General features: G+C 41.5%; 2 protein-coding genes across 6 annotated transcripts in view; one reads left to right on the top strand and one right to left on the bottom strand.

Annotated features, from left to right (window-relative positions):
- LOC138759011 (BTB/POZ domain-containing protein 2) overlaps positions 1-17,751 on the top strand; it is a 43,298-nt gene that overhangs the window by 20,827 nt on the left and 4,720 nt on the right. For 4 of the 5 annotated variants that reach the window (XM_069928777.1, XM_069928775.1, XM_069928778.1 and 1 more), the window contains 4 exons: positions 466-663; positions 4,032-4,224; positions 6,264-6,351; positions 17,132-17,278. In XM_069928777.1, coding sequence (XP_069784878.1) covers positions 466-663; positions 4,032-4,224; positions 6,264-6,351; positions 17,132-17,278 — 626 coding nt within the window. The remainder of the gene's footprint in view (positions 1-465; positions 664-4,031; positions 4,225-6,263; positions 6,352-17,131; positions 17,279-17,751) is intronic. The other variant, XM_069928776.1, reaches the window with a different exon arrangement.
- unc93b1 (unc-93 homolog B1, TLR signaling regulator) overlaps positions 4,912-17,751 on the bottom strand; it is a 54,165-nt gene continuing 41,325 nt past the window's right edge. The window contains exon 13 of the transcript XR_011354587.1: positions 4,912-4,929. The gene's annotated coding sequence lies outside the window, so the exon portion shown is untranslated. The remainder of the gene's footprint in view (positions 4,930-17,751) is intronic.

Genomic DNA, 17,751 nt, shown 5'->3' on the forward strand with positions numbered 1-17,751 from the left:
TATTCAAAGTCACTGAGGCTTGAGGTGACTGGGGTTGGAGAGCAAGAGAAAAAAATAATGCAAAAGCAATCTTTTTAAAATCAGTGCTCAAATTAAAAATAATTTTTCAGTTACTGTAAATCAATTGTACTTGTTGATCATCTGCACATGAATTGGATAATTTTTACTTTTCGCGGTGATTTCCTGCATACATGTGAGTTTTGCTCTTCCTGTACACTTTGGCAGTCAGGATAGCAGCCATCCACTATTGGGGAAAGGTCATTGTTCTCCAGCTAGTTGACACAGCAAGTTAAACTTCTGCTTTCTGGACCCGTTGTGATTTTCACATCTATTTCTTTAAGCTTACAAATTTGTCTATTGATTTAGACACTTGGTTCAGTTAACAGAGAGAGGCCTTTTTAGACATGCTCTAAAGGGGTATACTTTGTGAAAATTTTTAGATTTTAATGTTGGTTTCTGTTACAGACACACTAATGGCAGTGCTAGAACGTGATACTCTAGGAATCCGAGAAATCCGGCTGTTTAATGCTGTAGTTCGTTGGGCAGAAGCAGAGTGCCAACGACAGCAGCTTCAACTCACACCTGAAAATAAGCGTAAAGTATTAGGAAAAGCATTGTCGCTCATCCGGTTTCCACTGATGACCATTGAGGAGTTTGCAGCAGGTAATTCTGCAATAGCAAATGCTCAATTTAATTTTCAATATTTTTTTTATTTTGCATTCTTATGACTTGATACCCTCAAAAAATGTTTTGAGATTGAAATTGATGAGTACTTCAGAAGTACTTTCTGACATGGTTGGTCGCAACATATGACAATCTGAAGCTTAACTGGCAAGGCAAAGTTTTTAACCATTTGGCTACCACGCACAAAGCCATGTTAACTATCCATAATTTGTCCATGGCTATCCAAATAATTTTATATCCGTTCTCTTAGAAAACCGTCCAATAATTTACCTACTACTTGCGTCAGGCTCTATAATTTCCAGGATTATTTTTGGAGCCTTTTTTAAACCACATATGGAACAACATGAGCTACTCTTCAATCCTCTGGCATCACACCCATGGCCAAGGACATTTTCAATATTTCTGGCCAGAGTTCCTGCAATTTCTACATGAGCCTTCTTCAAGGTCCGAGGGAATATCTTCTCAGACCCTGGGGATTTATCCTCCCTTATTTGCTTTACAACAGCAAGCACTTCCTGCTCTTTAATCTCTATAGGTTCCATGACCTTACTGCTTGTTTTCCTTACTTCCCACGACTCTGTGCCCACTTCCTGAGTAAATACTGATGAATAAACATCTCAAGGGGACCAATTTTTGTTCCTTACTATCCTTATCCTCTTAGTACAACCTGTAAAAAACCCTTAGGATTTAGTTAATTTTTCTGCCAAAACAACCTCGCGTCTTCTTTTAGCCTTCCTGATTTATTTCTTGAGGATTTTCTTGCATTTATTATACTCATTAAGTATCTAATTTGTTCCATGTTGCCTATACCTGCTACACACCTCTTCTTCTGAACCTGATCCCCAATGTCCCTTTAAAACCAAGGTTTCCTATGCCTGCTAATCTTGTCTTTAATCCTAACAGGAATATACAAATTCTGTACTTTGAAAATTTCACCCCTGACAGTTCTCCATGTACTTCGCACATCCTTGCCCAAAAACAACTGATCCTAATCCATGCATTCTAGATCCATTCTTAGTTTCTCACAATTGGCCTTTCTCCAATTTAGAATCTCAACCGGAGGCCCAGACCTATCCTTCTCCATAATTAACTTGAAACAAATGGCATTATGATCATTGGACCCAAAATGTTCCCCTATGCATACTTCTGTCACCTGTCCTGTCTTGTTCCCTAATAGGAGATCCAGTATTGCACTCTATCTGGTTGGTACGTCTATATATTGATTGTAGAAAACTTATCTGAACACATTTGACAAACTCCAAGCCATCCAGCCCTTTTACAGTTTGGGAATCCCAGTCAATATGTTGGAAGTTAAAATCTTCTACTATCACAACCTTATGTTTCCTGCAGCTGTGTGCTATCTCTCTACAGATTTACTCCTCCAATAATACAATCCCATGAGTGTGGTGATACCTTTCCTGTTCCTCAGCTCCACCCATATAGCCTCAGTAGACGAGCCCTCTGGTCTGTCCTGCCTGAGCACAGCTGCGATATTTTCCCCGACGAGCAATGCTACTCCTTGCCATATCTCTCTTTATTACCTCGTTCCATTTTTCTATGATGTCTGCTTAAAAAAGTAATTGCTTCCTCCGCCTTACCTTTTCATTTATTCAGATTTGTTAGCCAATTTAACCCCTAAAGAAAAACTTGACGTGAAAAGTCACCAAAAACCACAAAGACAATATGTACAGTAGGACAACTAAATGGATCCCTGTACTAATCTGCTGAGTGTAACTGCCAAAGGTAGCCATTGTTGAAATTCTTATCTCTGGTGATATTCATTGCTACATGTGCAAATGTGATTTGAATCTTGTCAACGGATGACAAGCAGTTGTAGACTTTGAAATTAGAAACTTTCTGTGTTCCATTCCAATTAAATCTCTGCACAAACACAAATGGGTCTGAAAGGAAGAAAACTTCTTAACGCTTCTGTGCTTTGAAGTATTCAGTGACAATATCTTGAGAAAAATACATATGGGACATGTGAAGACTCCTCCAAGAAGTCTAACTTTCAATGAGCAGGGATGGAAAATGAACAAAATAAAACTTTTATTGGATTCATGGACAAATAGAATGGTTATTTAAAAGGTTTGAAGGTTCATTTTATTGTCATGTACTAATATAGTAAAAATGAATATACATGATGTACTTCAACTTTTGTCTGCCTTAAGCCAAATAAATAGTCGCCATGAGCATTGCCTGGCACCCCTAACAACAAGAGAAAGAGAAGCAAAAAGAGCCCCTTCAGAATCCCTGAGTGTCCGTGGATTCTCCTCCAATGTTCCCTTTGTAGCTGCACAGACTCCTGTTCAAACCATCGGCAGCCTGAGCTCTAGATCCAAATCTCCAATATGGTCAGGAGCCCTTCAGTGCCCTCAGCACCCTCTCGAATCCCAGTTTCGATGCCTGGTTCCCATAAGCCAGTGCTGGCAGCTTGTGTCAGTCCTTTGACTGCAAGTCGCTTGCACTCTGTGTGATTCCTTAAGCTGCTGATTCCCTTGTTGGTTTGCTGCCATAATCACCTTCCTGTAATCTCCAATGCTTAAGGTTAGTGTTACAGTTAAACCTGATTTAACGTGCCCCGATTTAACACGAATTCGGATATAACGCTTTGAGTCATTGGACTTGGGTGTTGGGGTGCCGGCAGGAGCGGGGACGTCTGGCTGCTGGCAGGACTGGGGACATCGGGCTCTCGGGTAGGAGCAGGTACGTCGGGCTCCCAGATTGATTTAACATGCATTCAGAATAACTGGGATGTTCCAAATAAAGGAGAAATGGAAATGATGTAGGTATGCAAATTAAACAGGGAAATACAGTGAAACACTGATTTAGTGAGACCCCACTTTTTTCACAGTGAGATTTTATGGACCCCAACAACTGCGTTATAACGGGGTTTCATCGAACTTTCATTTTGTGATAAATTCTTTTCCTTCCATTGTTTAGAGCAGTTTTCTGTTCAACCATATTTGCTGTTTTCTAAAATTGCCTGCATCAAGCAACGTCATTTTTATTTCTACCCAGTTCCCTTCTACTTAAGTTCATCCATGCCAGCTTCCATTGATATTGTTACTATGCCAAAATATCCATTCAATGCAAATAAATACAGAAAATACATACATATTACAAAGGACCTATCCCATCCTCATTGACATTCACGTACACACTTTACCTTGGAGCCACTGAGTACTATTTGGGTTTTGTTAACTTCCTCTCAGCTCAGGTATTCTGAAGGCAATGTTTTGAAATTAGCTTCATGTTCTGAATAGGTACTATATGGGGAAATCTGTTTAACTGTCTAAAAGAACAGTTGAATATCACGGTACCAAATAACATGTATTCCCCTACAGGGCCTGCACAGTCAGGAATTCTAACAGACCGAGAAGTTGTTAGTCTTTTCCTACATTTTACAGTCAATCCAAAGCCTCGGGTAGAGTTCATTGACAGACCTCGCTGTTGTTTGAGAGGCAAAGAATGCAGCATCAATCGTTTCCAACAAGTAGAAAGCCGTTGGGGCTACAGCGGTACAAGTGACCGGATAAGGTAAAATATTTCTGTTCAGGTATTATTATGTAGGTATCTGCAAACTGTGATGCAAAATTGAGAACTAAGGGCTTTCATGCCCAAGGTTTTGATCCTTTTTCAACCATGCTAGTTAACTGTCTACATATATGGGATTAATGGCTGATTGTACTGATCAGTTAGTGCATTAATAACTGTGAACTGGTTAATTATCCACTTTTTATCCCAGGTTAAAATAAATTACAAGTCTTATGGGGTTGGAAACAAGGAATGATCATGTGCTCTCTTCTGTCACTGAACGATGTTGGGAGAGAAGTACTTGGCTAGGTCTTTCATAGTCAACCAGGGGCAAAATAGCCTGGATGATTCTAATACAGTAAAATCCTCGTTATCTGGAATTCAAGCAACCGACAGCCTCATGCAACTGGCTGGAAAAAATTCATGGAAAATAAGGTAAAAGAAATATGAAAATTTAAAATTGGCACCTCCTAGCAGTTAGTTCATTAATCCACGCAACACTCAATCTCAAGCAACCAGAAAATTCACTTATCTGGCATCTACCAATCTCCTGGTGCTGGATATTATACATATATTCCCAAATCTTGTCCCTTTTTTTCAAAAAGGTAGCTTGAAGTCAGGAGTGCAGGGGAATGTTCTTGTTTGGTTTTGTGCAGTTCCAGCGAGACACAAGCTTGCTACTATCCAGGACCACGATCACCATGGATGCTGTGTGTCAAAAGCACTCTGGTTATCTGAGGGAACTTGCCCAACTAGTGACATCTACAGCTGAATAGTGCAAGGGCAGCTGGTACATCAGTATGTGTACCTCCCCCCTCCAAGTTGCAGATCATCTGAATTAGAAATAAAGGTTGAACCTCTAATAACTGATGCTTTGTTGTCCAGAATCTCCCGTGGTTCGGCACATTTTGAATCTGCCATTGATGGTATAAACTCCTAACAGACAGTGCAGGACTTGAACCCCTGTCCCAGTCGTGGCAGATTCAACCTTTACAGCGTCAGCAGTTGGGACCAGGGTTCGAGATCTGGACTAATGGTGGCAGATTCAATCTTTACAGAGCCAGCGATTGGGACTGTCACTGTAAGGAGTTTGTACTGATGCCTGGATCGCTAGTTCTGTAAAGGTGTTATGATAACTGTGCTGCCCCCACAGTATTCTGTTTTAAGCTTTGTTCTTCCCTAGATAGGGGTTCCCTTAGGGGTCAATTTCTGTTTTCCAGCATTTTCTGTGGTCTGGCAATGGCCAGGTCCCGACGTCACCAGATTAAAGGGGTTCAATCTGTATATTGTTCTTCCTTTTTCATCATTCTGTAAATTTTGAAATGCTATCCAATACCTTCACCCAAAGCACTGCAAGTGTTCAAGAAAGTACTAAACAACACTTTTCAAGGGTATTTAAAGATAGGCGAGAAATGTTGCTCTTTCCATTGATGCTTGCATCCAAAAAAAAGCCAGTTAAAAATAATATAATTTTACAGAATATTTTGAGAAAATGACTGATTTATCGAAGATCAAACATATATATGATCAGTAGTTAAGCAGTAATTTTCACATCAAATAAGGACTGCAAATAGAAAGCTGGATCTAGTCCAATGATTTTAACCACTTTGACTGGCCATTTTTAACCTTTCATAATATATACTCCGGAATGCATCCATTGGTAAACTGTAGTATGAACCACCTATTGGTTGGGTATAAAACCATTCCTGGATAACTGAGATATAGAGTATATGTGCTTGTTGGTAGTCCCTGAAAACAGGGGCACGGAGTCTAAAGGGTTAAGGAAGGAAACTTAGAACAGTTGAGAAATATTTTAAGTAAGCAAAAATGCTTCTGAAGGAGCAACAAAGAACGTTCCTATATGAAGAACAACGATGTGTGACAAGTGGATACTCTAACATCATTTTCAAACTTTGCAAATAGAATATGAATTCAGTTGTTTGGCACGTCTCTCTGATAAATGATTGGAAAATACTTGGTTGAAATTTTAAGATGTATACTTGAAATATATTAACGTATTATTTGTATTTTTAATTCCACAGATTTACAGTAAATAGGAGGATATTTATAGTTGGGTTTGGCTTGTATGGATCAATACATGGGCCCACAGACTATCAAGTAAATATACAGGTAAAAATATTTGTTTGTAAAATGCCTTTCATTATCTAGGATGATCTCAAAATGCTTTAAATTCACTGTTATATTGTTGGAAATGCAGTAGGCAGTTTGGAAGAATAAATTCCCACAAATAGCATGTGACAGTAATCAAATAATCTTGTCATGTTAGTTGAATAAATATTGTTGGTTATCGAAATGTATATTCACTCAGGAAGCTGGAACAGAGTTGTGGGAAGTAAATAAATCAAGCAGTGAGATCATGGAAGACATACAGATTAAAGAGGAGGAAGTGCTTGCTGTCTTAAAGCAAATAAGAATGGGTAAATCCCCAGGGCCTGACAAGATATTCCCTCAGACCTTTGGTGGGGTCTAGTTTAGAAATTGCAGGGGCTCTGGCAGAAATATTTAAAATGTCCTTAGCCACAGGTGTGGTGCCGGAGGACTGGAGGCTAGTTCACGTTGTTCTGATGTTTAAAAATGGCTCCAAAATTAATCCTAGAAAGTATAGGCTGGTGAACCTGATATCAGTAGTAGGTAAATTAATGTAAGGTGTTCCAAGAGATCGGATATGCAAGTATTTGGATAGTCAGGGACTGATTAGGGATAGTCAACATGGCTTTGTGAGTGGTAGGACGTCTTTAAACAATCTTGCAGAGTTTTTCCAGGAGGTTATCAGAAAAGGTGAAGGAAAGGCTGTCTATGTTGTCTACATGGATTCTAGTAAGGCCTTTGACAAGGTCCCACATGGGAGGTTAGTCAGGATGGTTCAGATGCTAGGTATTCATAGTGAAGTAGTAACTGGATTCGGTAATGGCTGGACGGGAGAAAAACGAGAGTAGTGGTGGATGTTGCTTCTCCGATTGGTGCGTCTCTGGGATCGGTACTGGGACCATTGTTGTTTGTCATCTATATCAATGATCTGGATGATAATGTGGTAAATTGGATCATCAAGTTTGCAGATGACACTAAGATTGGAGGTGTTATGGACAGCAAAGGGTTCTGGACCAGCTGGAAAAATGGCAGATGGAATTTAATACAGACAGTTGTGAGGTATGGCATTTTGCAAGACAAACCAAGAAAGGACATACACAGTAAATGGTAGGGCAATGAGGAGTACAGTACAACAGAGGGATCTGGGAATACAGATACATAATTTACTGGAAGTGACGTCACAGGTGGATAGGGTTGTAACGAGGTTTTGGAATATTGGACCATAAATCAAATTATTGAGTATAGGAGTTGGGATGTTATGTTAAAGTTGTACAAGACTTTGGTGAGACCAAATATGGAGTATTGTGTACAGTTTTAGTCACCTACGTACAGGAAAGATATCAATAAGATTGAAAGGATGCAGAGAAGATTTACTAGGATGTTGCCCAGACTTCAGGAACTGAGTTACAGGAAAAGGATTAACAGTTTAGGACTTTATTCCCTGGAGTGTAGAAGAATGAGAGGAGATTTGATAGAGGTATTTAAAAGTATGAGGGGGATAGACAGAGTAAATGTAGGTAGGCTTTTTCCACTGACAGTAGGAGAGATACAAACCAGAAGGCATGGGTTAAGAGTGAAAGGGAAAAGTTTAGGCGGAATTTCTTTGCACAGAAAGTGGTTGGAGAATGGAACGAGCTGCCAGCTGATGTGGTGAATGTAGATGACACTTCCCAGCTTCTAATATTTCCCAATCTCAAAAAATGTCACCTTTCAAGAGAAGTGAGCCTCGATATTCTGAATTGTATCTTATTCATCCAAATAAATCAAACTTCGGAATTGCAGCTGAAAATAGCTTTCATTTTCATTGCTAGAAACAAATATTGTAAATGGTAACGATATGCAACTTCAAACAAATATAAATGAATTAAAATGATAATAAGTGAATAATCATGATAAATGAATTCAAAGAAAAGTTTCTCGAGAGCTCACGTCTCTTCCATGGTCATTCCAAGAATGAGTATGAGCTCCTCATCCGATCAGATATTACTACATATGACATCATAGTAACTATGGTTGCTCTACAAAAACAATTAATCCTTAAAGGGAAAGTCATAAAACAACCATAAATCATAAACACAAGGTTTAAATATCTACAGTGAATGCAAACTCAATTTTAACATCTAAGAAGGGTTTGGGCAGGTACGTGGATTCGAGAGTTATGGAGATCTATGGACTGGATGGAGGTCAGTGGGACTTGGCAAAAAAAAAAACTAGAAGAGCCAAAGGGACTTGTTTCTGTGCTGTAAAGTTCTATGGGTACTAACCCTGACAAAAAGTTACAAACTGAATCATGGTTCTTGAAACTGAAACTGTTCTTGAATCTAAAGATGCTGATTTTTGGGCTTCTTTACCTTTTGCCTGGAAGTAACAATGAGAAGAGGTTATGACCAGGGTAACAGGGGTCCATTATGATGTTGACTCCTTTCTTGAGGTAGTTCCTCCTACAGATGTCTTCAATGGATGGAGTCTGCGATGGACCTGGTTATGCTTGACACCTTCCGTGTTCCTGGGCATTTGTATTGCCAAACTAGACTGTGATGCAACCAGTCAATGTACTTTCCACAATGCATCTGTAGAAGTTGGGTGGAGAATCTGCCTACATGACAAATCTCTTGTTTCTTTTTTTGCCTTCTTCACAGTTGCCTCATTTTTCCACACCAGCTTTTCAGAATCAGAATTATTGTCACGAACATGTGTCACGAAATTTGTTGTTTTGTGGGAGCAGTGTTCTGCAGTATAAGGTGCAAAGTTTGTATAAAATTACTATTGGAGACAATTCTTAAGGACAGAATTCATGAGTATTTGGAGTAGTCTCAGGGTTAGTCAGCATGGCTTTGTGAGGGGAAGGTCATGCTTCACGAGCTTAATTGAGTTTTTGAGGAGGGTTAATAGTCGGATACAAAACTCAAAATGGTCAACCAGTTTACCTATCTCGGCTGCACCATTTCATCGGATGCAAGGATCGACAACGAGATAGACAACAGACTCGCCAAGGCAAATAGCACCTTTGGAAGACTACACAAAAGAGTCTGGAAAAACAACCAACTGAAAAACCTCACAAAGATTAGCGTATACAGAGCCGTTGTCATACCCACACTCCTGTTTGGCTCCGAATCATAGGTCCTCTACCGGCATCACCTACGGCTCCTAGAACACTTCCACCAGCGTTATCTCCGCTCCATCCTCAACATTCATTGGAGCGACTTCATTCCTAACATCAAAGTACTTGAGATAGCAGAGGCCGACAGCATCGAATCCACGCTGCTGAAGATCCAACTGCGCTGGGTAGGTCACGTCTCCAGAATGGAGGACCATCGCCTTCCCAAGATTGTGTTATATGGCGAGCTCTCCACTGGCCACCATGACAGAGGTGCACCAAAGAAGAGGTACAAGGACTGCCTAAAGAAATCTCTTGGTGCCTGCACATTGACCACCGCCAGTGGGTTGATATCGCCTCAAACCTGTGCATCTTGGCGCCTCACAGTTCAGCGGGCAGCAACCTCCTTTGAAGACCGCAGAGCCCACCTCACTGACAAGAGACAAAGGAGGAAAAACCCAACACTCAACCCCAACCAACCAATTTTCCCTTGCAACCGTGTCTGCCTGTCCCGCATCGGACTTGTCAGCCACAAATGAGCCTGCAGCAGACGTGGACATTACCCCTCCATAAATCTTCGTCCACGAAGCCAAGCCAAAGAAAGAAAAGAAATAGTCGGATACTTAATGTGGATGAACTGAGGGACCTTGGGGTTCAAATCCATACATCCCTCAAGGTCGCCACACAGGTTGATTGGATGGTTATATAGGATGCTTGGATTTGTTAATAGGGGGATTGAATTCAGGAGTAGAGAGGTCATGTTGCAACTCTACAAATCTCTGGTAAGACCACACTTCAGGGTATTGTGTTCATTTCTGGTCATCTCATTATAGGAAAGATGTGGAAACTATAGAAAGGGTGAAGAAGAGATTTACCAGGATGTTGCCTGGATTGGAGAACATGTCTTATGAGGCAGGGTTAGTAGAACTGGGACTTTTCTCTTGGGAGCATGGAAGGATGAGAGGAGACTTGATAGATATCTACAAAATTATGAGAAGCATAGGGTGGACACCCAGCACCTGCTTCCCAGGGCAGGATCACCAAACACTAGAGGACATATGTATAAAGTTAAGGGAGGGAAGTTTAGGGGAGACATCAGAGGTAAATCTTTTACACAGAAAGTTGTGGGTGCCTGGAATGCCTTGCTGGGAATGGTGGTGGAGGCTGAAACATTGGGGACATTTAAGAGACTCTTAGACACATGGATGAAAGAAAAATAGAGGGTTATGGAGTAGGGATGGTTTATTGTTTTTTTTTAGGAAGGAATATATGGGTTGGGACAACATCATGGGCCTATATTGTGCTCTTTGTTCTAACACCTCTGTGGCCAACCCCCTCAGCAATTGGCTTATCGTTTGGCATAGTATTGGGGAGGATGAACTGATAGAGGTTGACTATAGGGACTAGATCTCTAGCACTGAACATGGCTCTGTAGCAGAGAGGTTGAAGAGGCATGCAATAGTGATAGGAGATTGCATTGTGAGAAGAACAGACAGGAGATAGGGACGGCACAGTGGCATGGCACCTCATACAGGTTTATGACTCCTGCTCTGTCTGTGGGGAGTTTGTGCATTCTCCCTGTGTCTACGTGGGTTTTTTCTCGGGGCTCCAGTTTCCTCCCACCATTCGGGGATGCGCTGGGGGTAGATTGGTCGGTATGGACTCGTGGGCCAAGGTGGTCTGTGGCCATGCAGTATGTATGTCTAAATAAGTAACAAAAGGGACTTACCAGGACTTGGGCTCAGAAAGGTCAGACTCGGGGTCGGAGGAGACAGTGAGTCAGTGCCTGGTGTCGGGTGAGAGGAGGAGGAGCCCAGAGACGGCATCAGAGGGTGAGTAGAATAAATAGCTGGACTTACTAATTTGGTTAGTCCAATCTATATGTAAATTCGAGCTGGGAGTCGAAGGAGGAGAAGCTCGGAGAGAGTGACGTGGAGGTAAGCAGTTAAATACAAGGGCTTACTGGGGCTTGGGCCTACTCAAATCAGGCTGGGAGCCTGAGGAGGCAGCAGCCAGAGTTTGAGCTGTGAGTCAGAGGAGCAGGAGCTTGGAGAGAGTGACTGGGTTAATTGGTCAAAGGTTAATTGGTCAAGGGGCCAGTAAAAGGGGAGGGAGCGGCCAGTGAGGAGCGGCGCCCTGAGTGAGTGGGCCACTGAAGGAGTGGGACTTCCAGCCTTTGGCTCAACAGGCTTAGGCAAAAGCAGGCGAGGAGAAGGGTAAGTGGCATTATTTTAGCTCAGTCATGCCTATGGGGTTAATGCTTTGTACTGGATGTCAGATGTGGGAACCATGGGTGAGTCCCACCCTCCCAAATAGCCACATCTGCGTCAGGTGCACCGAGATGCAGTTCCTTAAGGACCGAGTTGGGGAACTGGAGCTGCAACTTGAGGACCTACGGCTGGTAAGGGAGAGTGAGGAGTTGATAGATTCAACTTTCAGGGACATAGTTACCCCAAGACCAGATGTGTCAGGTAAGTGGGTAAATGTCAGGGGAGGGAAGAAAAATACCAGGAAAATGGAGAGCACACCTGTGAATATCCCTCTCAGTAACAGGTATATTTTGTTGGATGCTGTTGAGGGAGATGAGCTGACTGAAGCTGGCAGCAGTGACCAGGTCACTGGCACTGAGCCTGGCATGGTGGACCAAAAGGTAAAGAGGAATGCAGTGGTCATTGGGAACTCCATTGTCAGAAATACAGACAGGAGATTCTGTGAGCCAGATAGGTATGCCCGCATGGTGTGCTGCCTCCCTGGTGCAAGGGTGTGGGATATCTCAAATCGGGTCCAGGGTATTCTAAAAGGGGAAGGCGAACAGCCTGATGTCTTGGTACATGTGGGTACCAATGACATAGATAAAAAGAAGGAGGAAGTACTGAAAATGGATTACAGAGAGCTAGGACAGAAACTAAGAAATAGGACAGCCAGGGTGGTGATCTCTGGTTTGCTACCTGTGCCAAGTGCAACTGAGGACAAAAATGGAAGGTTAAGAAAAATGAATGTGTGGCTGAGGGGCTGGTGTAAAGGACAGGGTTTTGGCTTCTTGGATCGTTGGGATCTCTTTTGGGGAAGGCATGACCTCTACAAGAAGGATGGGTTACACCTAAACCCAAAAGGGGTCAATATATTGGCAGCTAGGTTTGGTACAGCCGTCGGGTGTGGTTTAAACTAATTTGGCAGGGGGGTGGGAACCTGTATAATAGGGCAAAGGACAGAAAAGATAAAACAGGAAAAGTTAGGTTTGGCAGCAAAAGTAAAAAAATCAGAAAGAGCAAGGAGGGTGAAAAAAGCAAATCTGAAGGCTTTATATCTTAATGCAAGAAGCATTCGGAACAAGGTAGATGAATTAGCTGTGGAAATTGAGATAAACAAATATGATTTGATTGGGATTACAGAAACATGGCTGCAGGGTGGGCAAGCCTGGGAACTTAACATCCCGGGGTATACAATATTTAGGAGGGATCGGCAAGAAAGCAAAGGGGGTGGGGTAGTATTGATGGTGAGAGAAGGGACCGACACGATTGACAGAAAGGATATCAACTCGGAAGATGCGGAATCTATAAGGGTAGAACTGAGGAATAGCAAGGGGCGGAGAACGTTAGTGGGGGTGGTGTATAGGCCTCCAAATAGTAGTGTAGAGGTGAGGGAAGGCATTAAAAGAGAAATTAGAAAAGCGTGCAATAAGGGAACAGCTGTCATCATGGGAGACTTTAATTTGCATATAGATTGGACTAGCCAAATTAGTAAAAATATTGAGGAGGAGGAATTCCTTGAATGTTTACGGGATGGTTATCTAGACCAATATGTCGAGGAACCAACTCGGGAGCAGGCCATTTTAGATTGGGTATTATGCAATGATAAGGGGCTAATTAACAATCTTGTTGTACAAGGCCCTTTGGGTAGGAGCGATCACAATATGATCGAATTCTCACTCGACATGGAGAGTGATGAAATTAAAACCGAGACTAAGGTCCTGAATTTAAATAAAGGGAATTATGATGGTATGAGATGGGAGTTGAGTAAGATTGATTGGGTGGTGTTTATGGGGGAGTTGACTGTGGATAGACAATGGAAAGCATTCACAGATCTAATGGAGAAATTGCAAAAATCGTTTATACCGGTTTGGCATAAAAATAAACCAAAAAAGGTGACTCAACCGTGGATAACAAGGGAAATTAGAGACAGCATTAGGTCCAAAGAGAGAGCATATCAATTGGCCAAAAAAAGTACCACAACCGAAGACTGAGAGCAGTTCAAGATGCACCAAAGGAGGACAAAGGGATTAATCAAGAGAGCAAATATAAATTACGAAAGTAAGCTTGCGGCAAATATAAAAACCGACTGCAAAAGCTTTTATAAATATGTCAAGAGGAAAAGATTGGTGAAATCCAGAGTAGGTCCCTTGCAGTCGGAATCAGGGGAATATATAATAGGGAATAAGGAAATGGCAGACCAATTAAATTCTTACTTTAATTCTGTTTTTACAAGAGAGGATACAAATAACCTCCCAAGGATGATGGGAAACATAGAGACTAATGCAAGGGAGGAACTGAAAGAAATCACTATCTCTCAGGACATGGTCTTGGGGAAATTGATGGGATTGAAGGCAGATAAATCCCAAGGGCCTGATAATCTACATCCTAGGGTACTTAAGGAAGTGGCCATTCAGATAGCAGATGCTTTAAGAATTATTTTCCAGAACTCGATAGACTCAGGATCAGTACCCATGGATTGGAGGGTAGCTAATGTTACCCCACTATTTAAAAAGGGGGGTAGAGAAAAAGCGGGGAATTATAGGCCGGTGAGCCTTACATCAGTAGTGGGCAAAATGATGGAATCCATTATTAAGGATGTAATAGCGGAGCATATGACTAGCAGAGAAGGGATCGGACGGAGTCAACATGGATTTACAAAAGGTAAATCGTGCTTGACAAATCTATTGGAATTCTTTGAGATGGTGACAGGTAAAATAGATGAGGGAGAGCCAGTAGATGTGGTGTACCTGGACTTCCAAAAGGCCTTCGATAAGGTCCCGCATAAACGACTGGCTTCCAAAATCAAGGCTCATGGGATTGGGGGCAAAGTATTGATGTGGATTGAGAACTGGCTGGCAGGTAGAAGACAGAGAGTTGGGATAAATGGCTCGTTTTCTGAGTGGCAGGCGGTGACCAGTGGGGTGCCACAGGGATCTGTACTGGGACCCCAGCTGTTCACAATTTACATTAATGATCTGGATGAGGGGATTGGATGTAATATCTCCAAATTTGCAGATGACACTAAGCTAGGAGGGGTGTGCACGGAAGAGGGGGTCAGGAAGCTCCAGTGTGATTTGGATAAATTGAGGGACTGGGCAGATACATGGCAAATGCACTACAATGTGGATAAATGTGAGGTTATCCACTTTGGTAATACAAACCGGAGGGCAGATTACTATTTGAATGGCAATAGATTAAGAGATGGAGAAGTGCAGAGAGACCTAGGGGTACTTGTACACCAGTCTCTGAAGGTGAGCTTGCAGGTACAGCAGCCGGTTAAAAAGGCAAATGGTATGTTGGCCTTCATGTCAAGAGGGTTTGAGTATAGGAACAAGGATACCTTACTGCAGCTGTACAGGGCCTTGGTGAGACCCCACCTGGAGTATTGTGTGCAGTTTTGGTCACCTTATCTAAGGAAGGATGTTCTTGCAATGGAGGGAGTGCAGAGGCGATTCACCTGGAATGGCAGGAATGACATGAGGAAAGATTGCGCAAATTGGGATTGTACTCGCTGGAGTTTCGAAGATTGAGAGGGGATCTCATAGAGACCTATAAAATTCTGGCAGGACTGGACAGAATGGATGCAGATGGGATGTTTCCAATGACGGGAAAATCCAGAACCCGGGGCCATGGTTTGAGGATAATAGGCAAACCATTTAGGACCGAGATGAGGAGGAATTTCTTGACCCAGAGGGTGGTGAATCTGTGGAATTCATTGCCACAGAGGGCAGTAGAGGCAGGTTCATTAAATATATTTAAGAGGGAACTAGATCTATTTCTTCAGTATAAGGGTATTAAAGGTTACGTAGAGAAGGAGGGGACGGGGTACTGAACTTTAAGATCAGCCATGATCTCGTTGAATGGCTTAGCAGGCTCGAAGGGTCGAATGACCTACTCCTGCTCCTATCTTCTATGTTTCTATGAAATTGATGAAGGTAGGGTGGTAGATGCGGTGTACATGGATTTTAACGAGGCATTTGACAAGGTCCCTCATGGGAGACTCGTTCAGAAAGTCGTGAGGCATGGGATCAATGGGCCCTTGGCTGTGTGAATTCAGAATTTGTTTGTCTGTTGAAAGTATAGAGTAGTAGTCGACAGAAAGTAGTCTGCCTGGAGGTCGGTGACTAGTGGAGTTCCACGGGGATCTGTTCTGGGTCCCTTGCTCTTTGTAATGAATGAAGAAGTTAAAGGATGGGTCAGTAAGTTTGCAGATGATACAAAGGTTGAAGAAGTTGTAGATAGTGTTGAAGGTTGTGGGTTACAAAAGGATATAGAAGGGAAACAGAGTTGGGCAGAAAAGTAGCAAAGATAGAGTTCAATCTGCATAACTGAGGTGATGCCTTTTGGAAGATCAAACCTGAAGGCTGAGTACAGCATGGAAGAACTGAGGGACCTTGGGATTCAAATCTGTACATCTTTTAAGGTTGTTGTGCAGGTTGATGGGATAGTTAAGAAGGCCTATGGGATGCTGGGCTTCATTAGTTGAGGAATTGAGTTCAAGAGACAAGAGGTCATATTGCAATACAACAAATCTTTGGTGAGAGCAGACTTGGAATATTGTATTCATTTCTGGATGTGGAATCTGTAGAGAGAGTGCTGAAGAGATTTACCATCATGTTGCCTGGATTGGAAAATTAGTTTTATGAGGCAAGGTTAAGGGAGCTAGGACTTTAGAAGGATGAGAAGTGGTGAAAGAAAAAGAAAGGGTTACCAGGTAGAAAGGGTTTAGTTTTATTTTGGTAGGAATATATAGGTCAGCACAATGTACTGTGCTGTAGTGTTCTATGTTCTATAAATCACAATTCCGTAAATACAAGATTTTTAAAAAATGATTAGTGCAAAAAAGAGAAAAAGTGTGCACAGGTTCATTGTCTGTTCAGAAATCTGATGGTGGTGGCGAAGGAGCTGTTTTTGTAATATTGAGTCTGCATCTATCATAGTAAAATGAAACATGTGACATTCTGATACGATTAGATGTTACACAAAGCAATTTATATTCTGGCTGCTTGGGGGGGAGGATGGGTTCGGAACTATCGTAAGTGGGCTTTTTAATTGTGGCAGAAACTAATTGCAAACATTAATACTAAAAAAAAAGTATACAGTTGTAAACTGGAAAAGAGTGAAGGAAAGAACAAAAATAAAGCACCAATCTCTCTTATCTGTAAATTTGTTTTGAATAGCTAAGTTTCTTGCCCATTCCATTGTATAAATGTCATTGTTCTTCAGAATATAATGTGTTACTATTGTCAATTGCTGAATGAATGAAGTGTTCTTTGTTACTTGTCTGCATTTAACATTTGAGGCTTATTTTGCTCTTCAGTCATTTTGTTGATGACAAAAATTTAGATCATGCATTTGGTAATTCATTCTTTTTTCTGTGATGTGCAAATTTACAAATGTTGTCCGATGGCAATTGTAAAGGTCTACCTTTTGTGGTATGTTGCATTTTTAGGTTATCCATACCGACAGTAACACAATTCTGGGACAGAATGACACTGGTTTTAGCTGTGATGGATCATCCAACACTTTCAGGGTTATGTTCAAGGAACCTGTGGAGATTTTGCCTAATGTCAATTATACTGCAAGTACTACATTGAAGGTATGTCTATTGATTTGCTTTTGACGTCAATTCTTACAAAGCAGCAGTGGATTATTATTTATAAAGTTGGCAATTAAATAATTGAAAGGTGATGCATGTTTATCAGCAAAAATTATCATTAAAAATTAGGACCACAAACAATATAGTATGAATTTTTATTATAAAGAATATCGCTTCAGTTTAGTTATGATGACATAATTTCCTTTATGTATCGTGCATACAGTGGTTAAATGTATGTATATTTTGAGAATGTTCTCGGTATTTTTAGCTGTTTTTTTCTGGCTTGCTTTTAAAAGGTAAATTTCAATTTCCTTGCTCTTGGAACCTTTGCAAATAGTATATCTAGACCAACCATTCTCAACCTTTCTTCAACTCTCACCCTCCCCCCAGAACTCTCCTTTCCCTTGGAAGTAGTCAAGTTTTGGGTTTCTCTGCACTTCTCTCCTATCGACTACATGGGAAAAAAAAGTTAC

Source organism: Narcine bancroftii, chromosome 3 (genome assembly GCF_036971445.1).
Source record: "Narcine bancroftii isolate sNarBan1 chromosome 3, sNarBan1.hap1, whole genome shotgun sequence".
Taxonomy (NCBI): Eukaryota; Metazoa; Chordata; class Chondrichthyes; order Torpediniformes; family Narcinidae; genus Narcine; species Narcine bancroftii.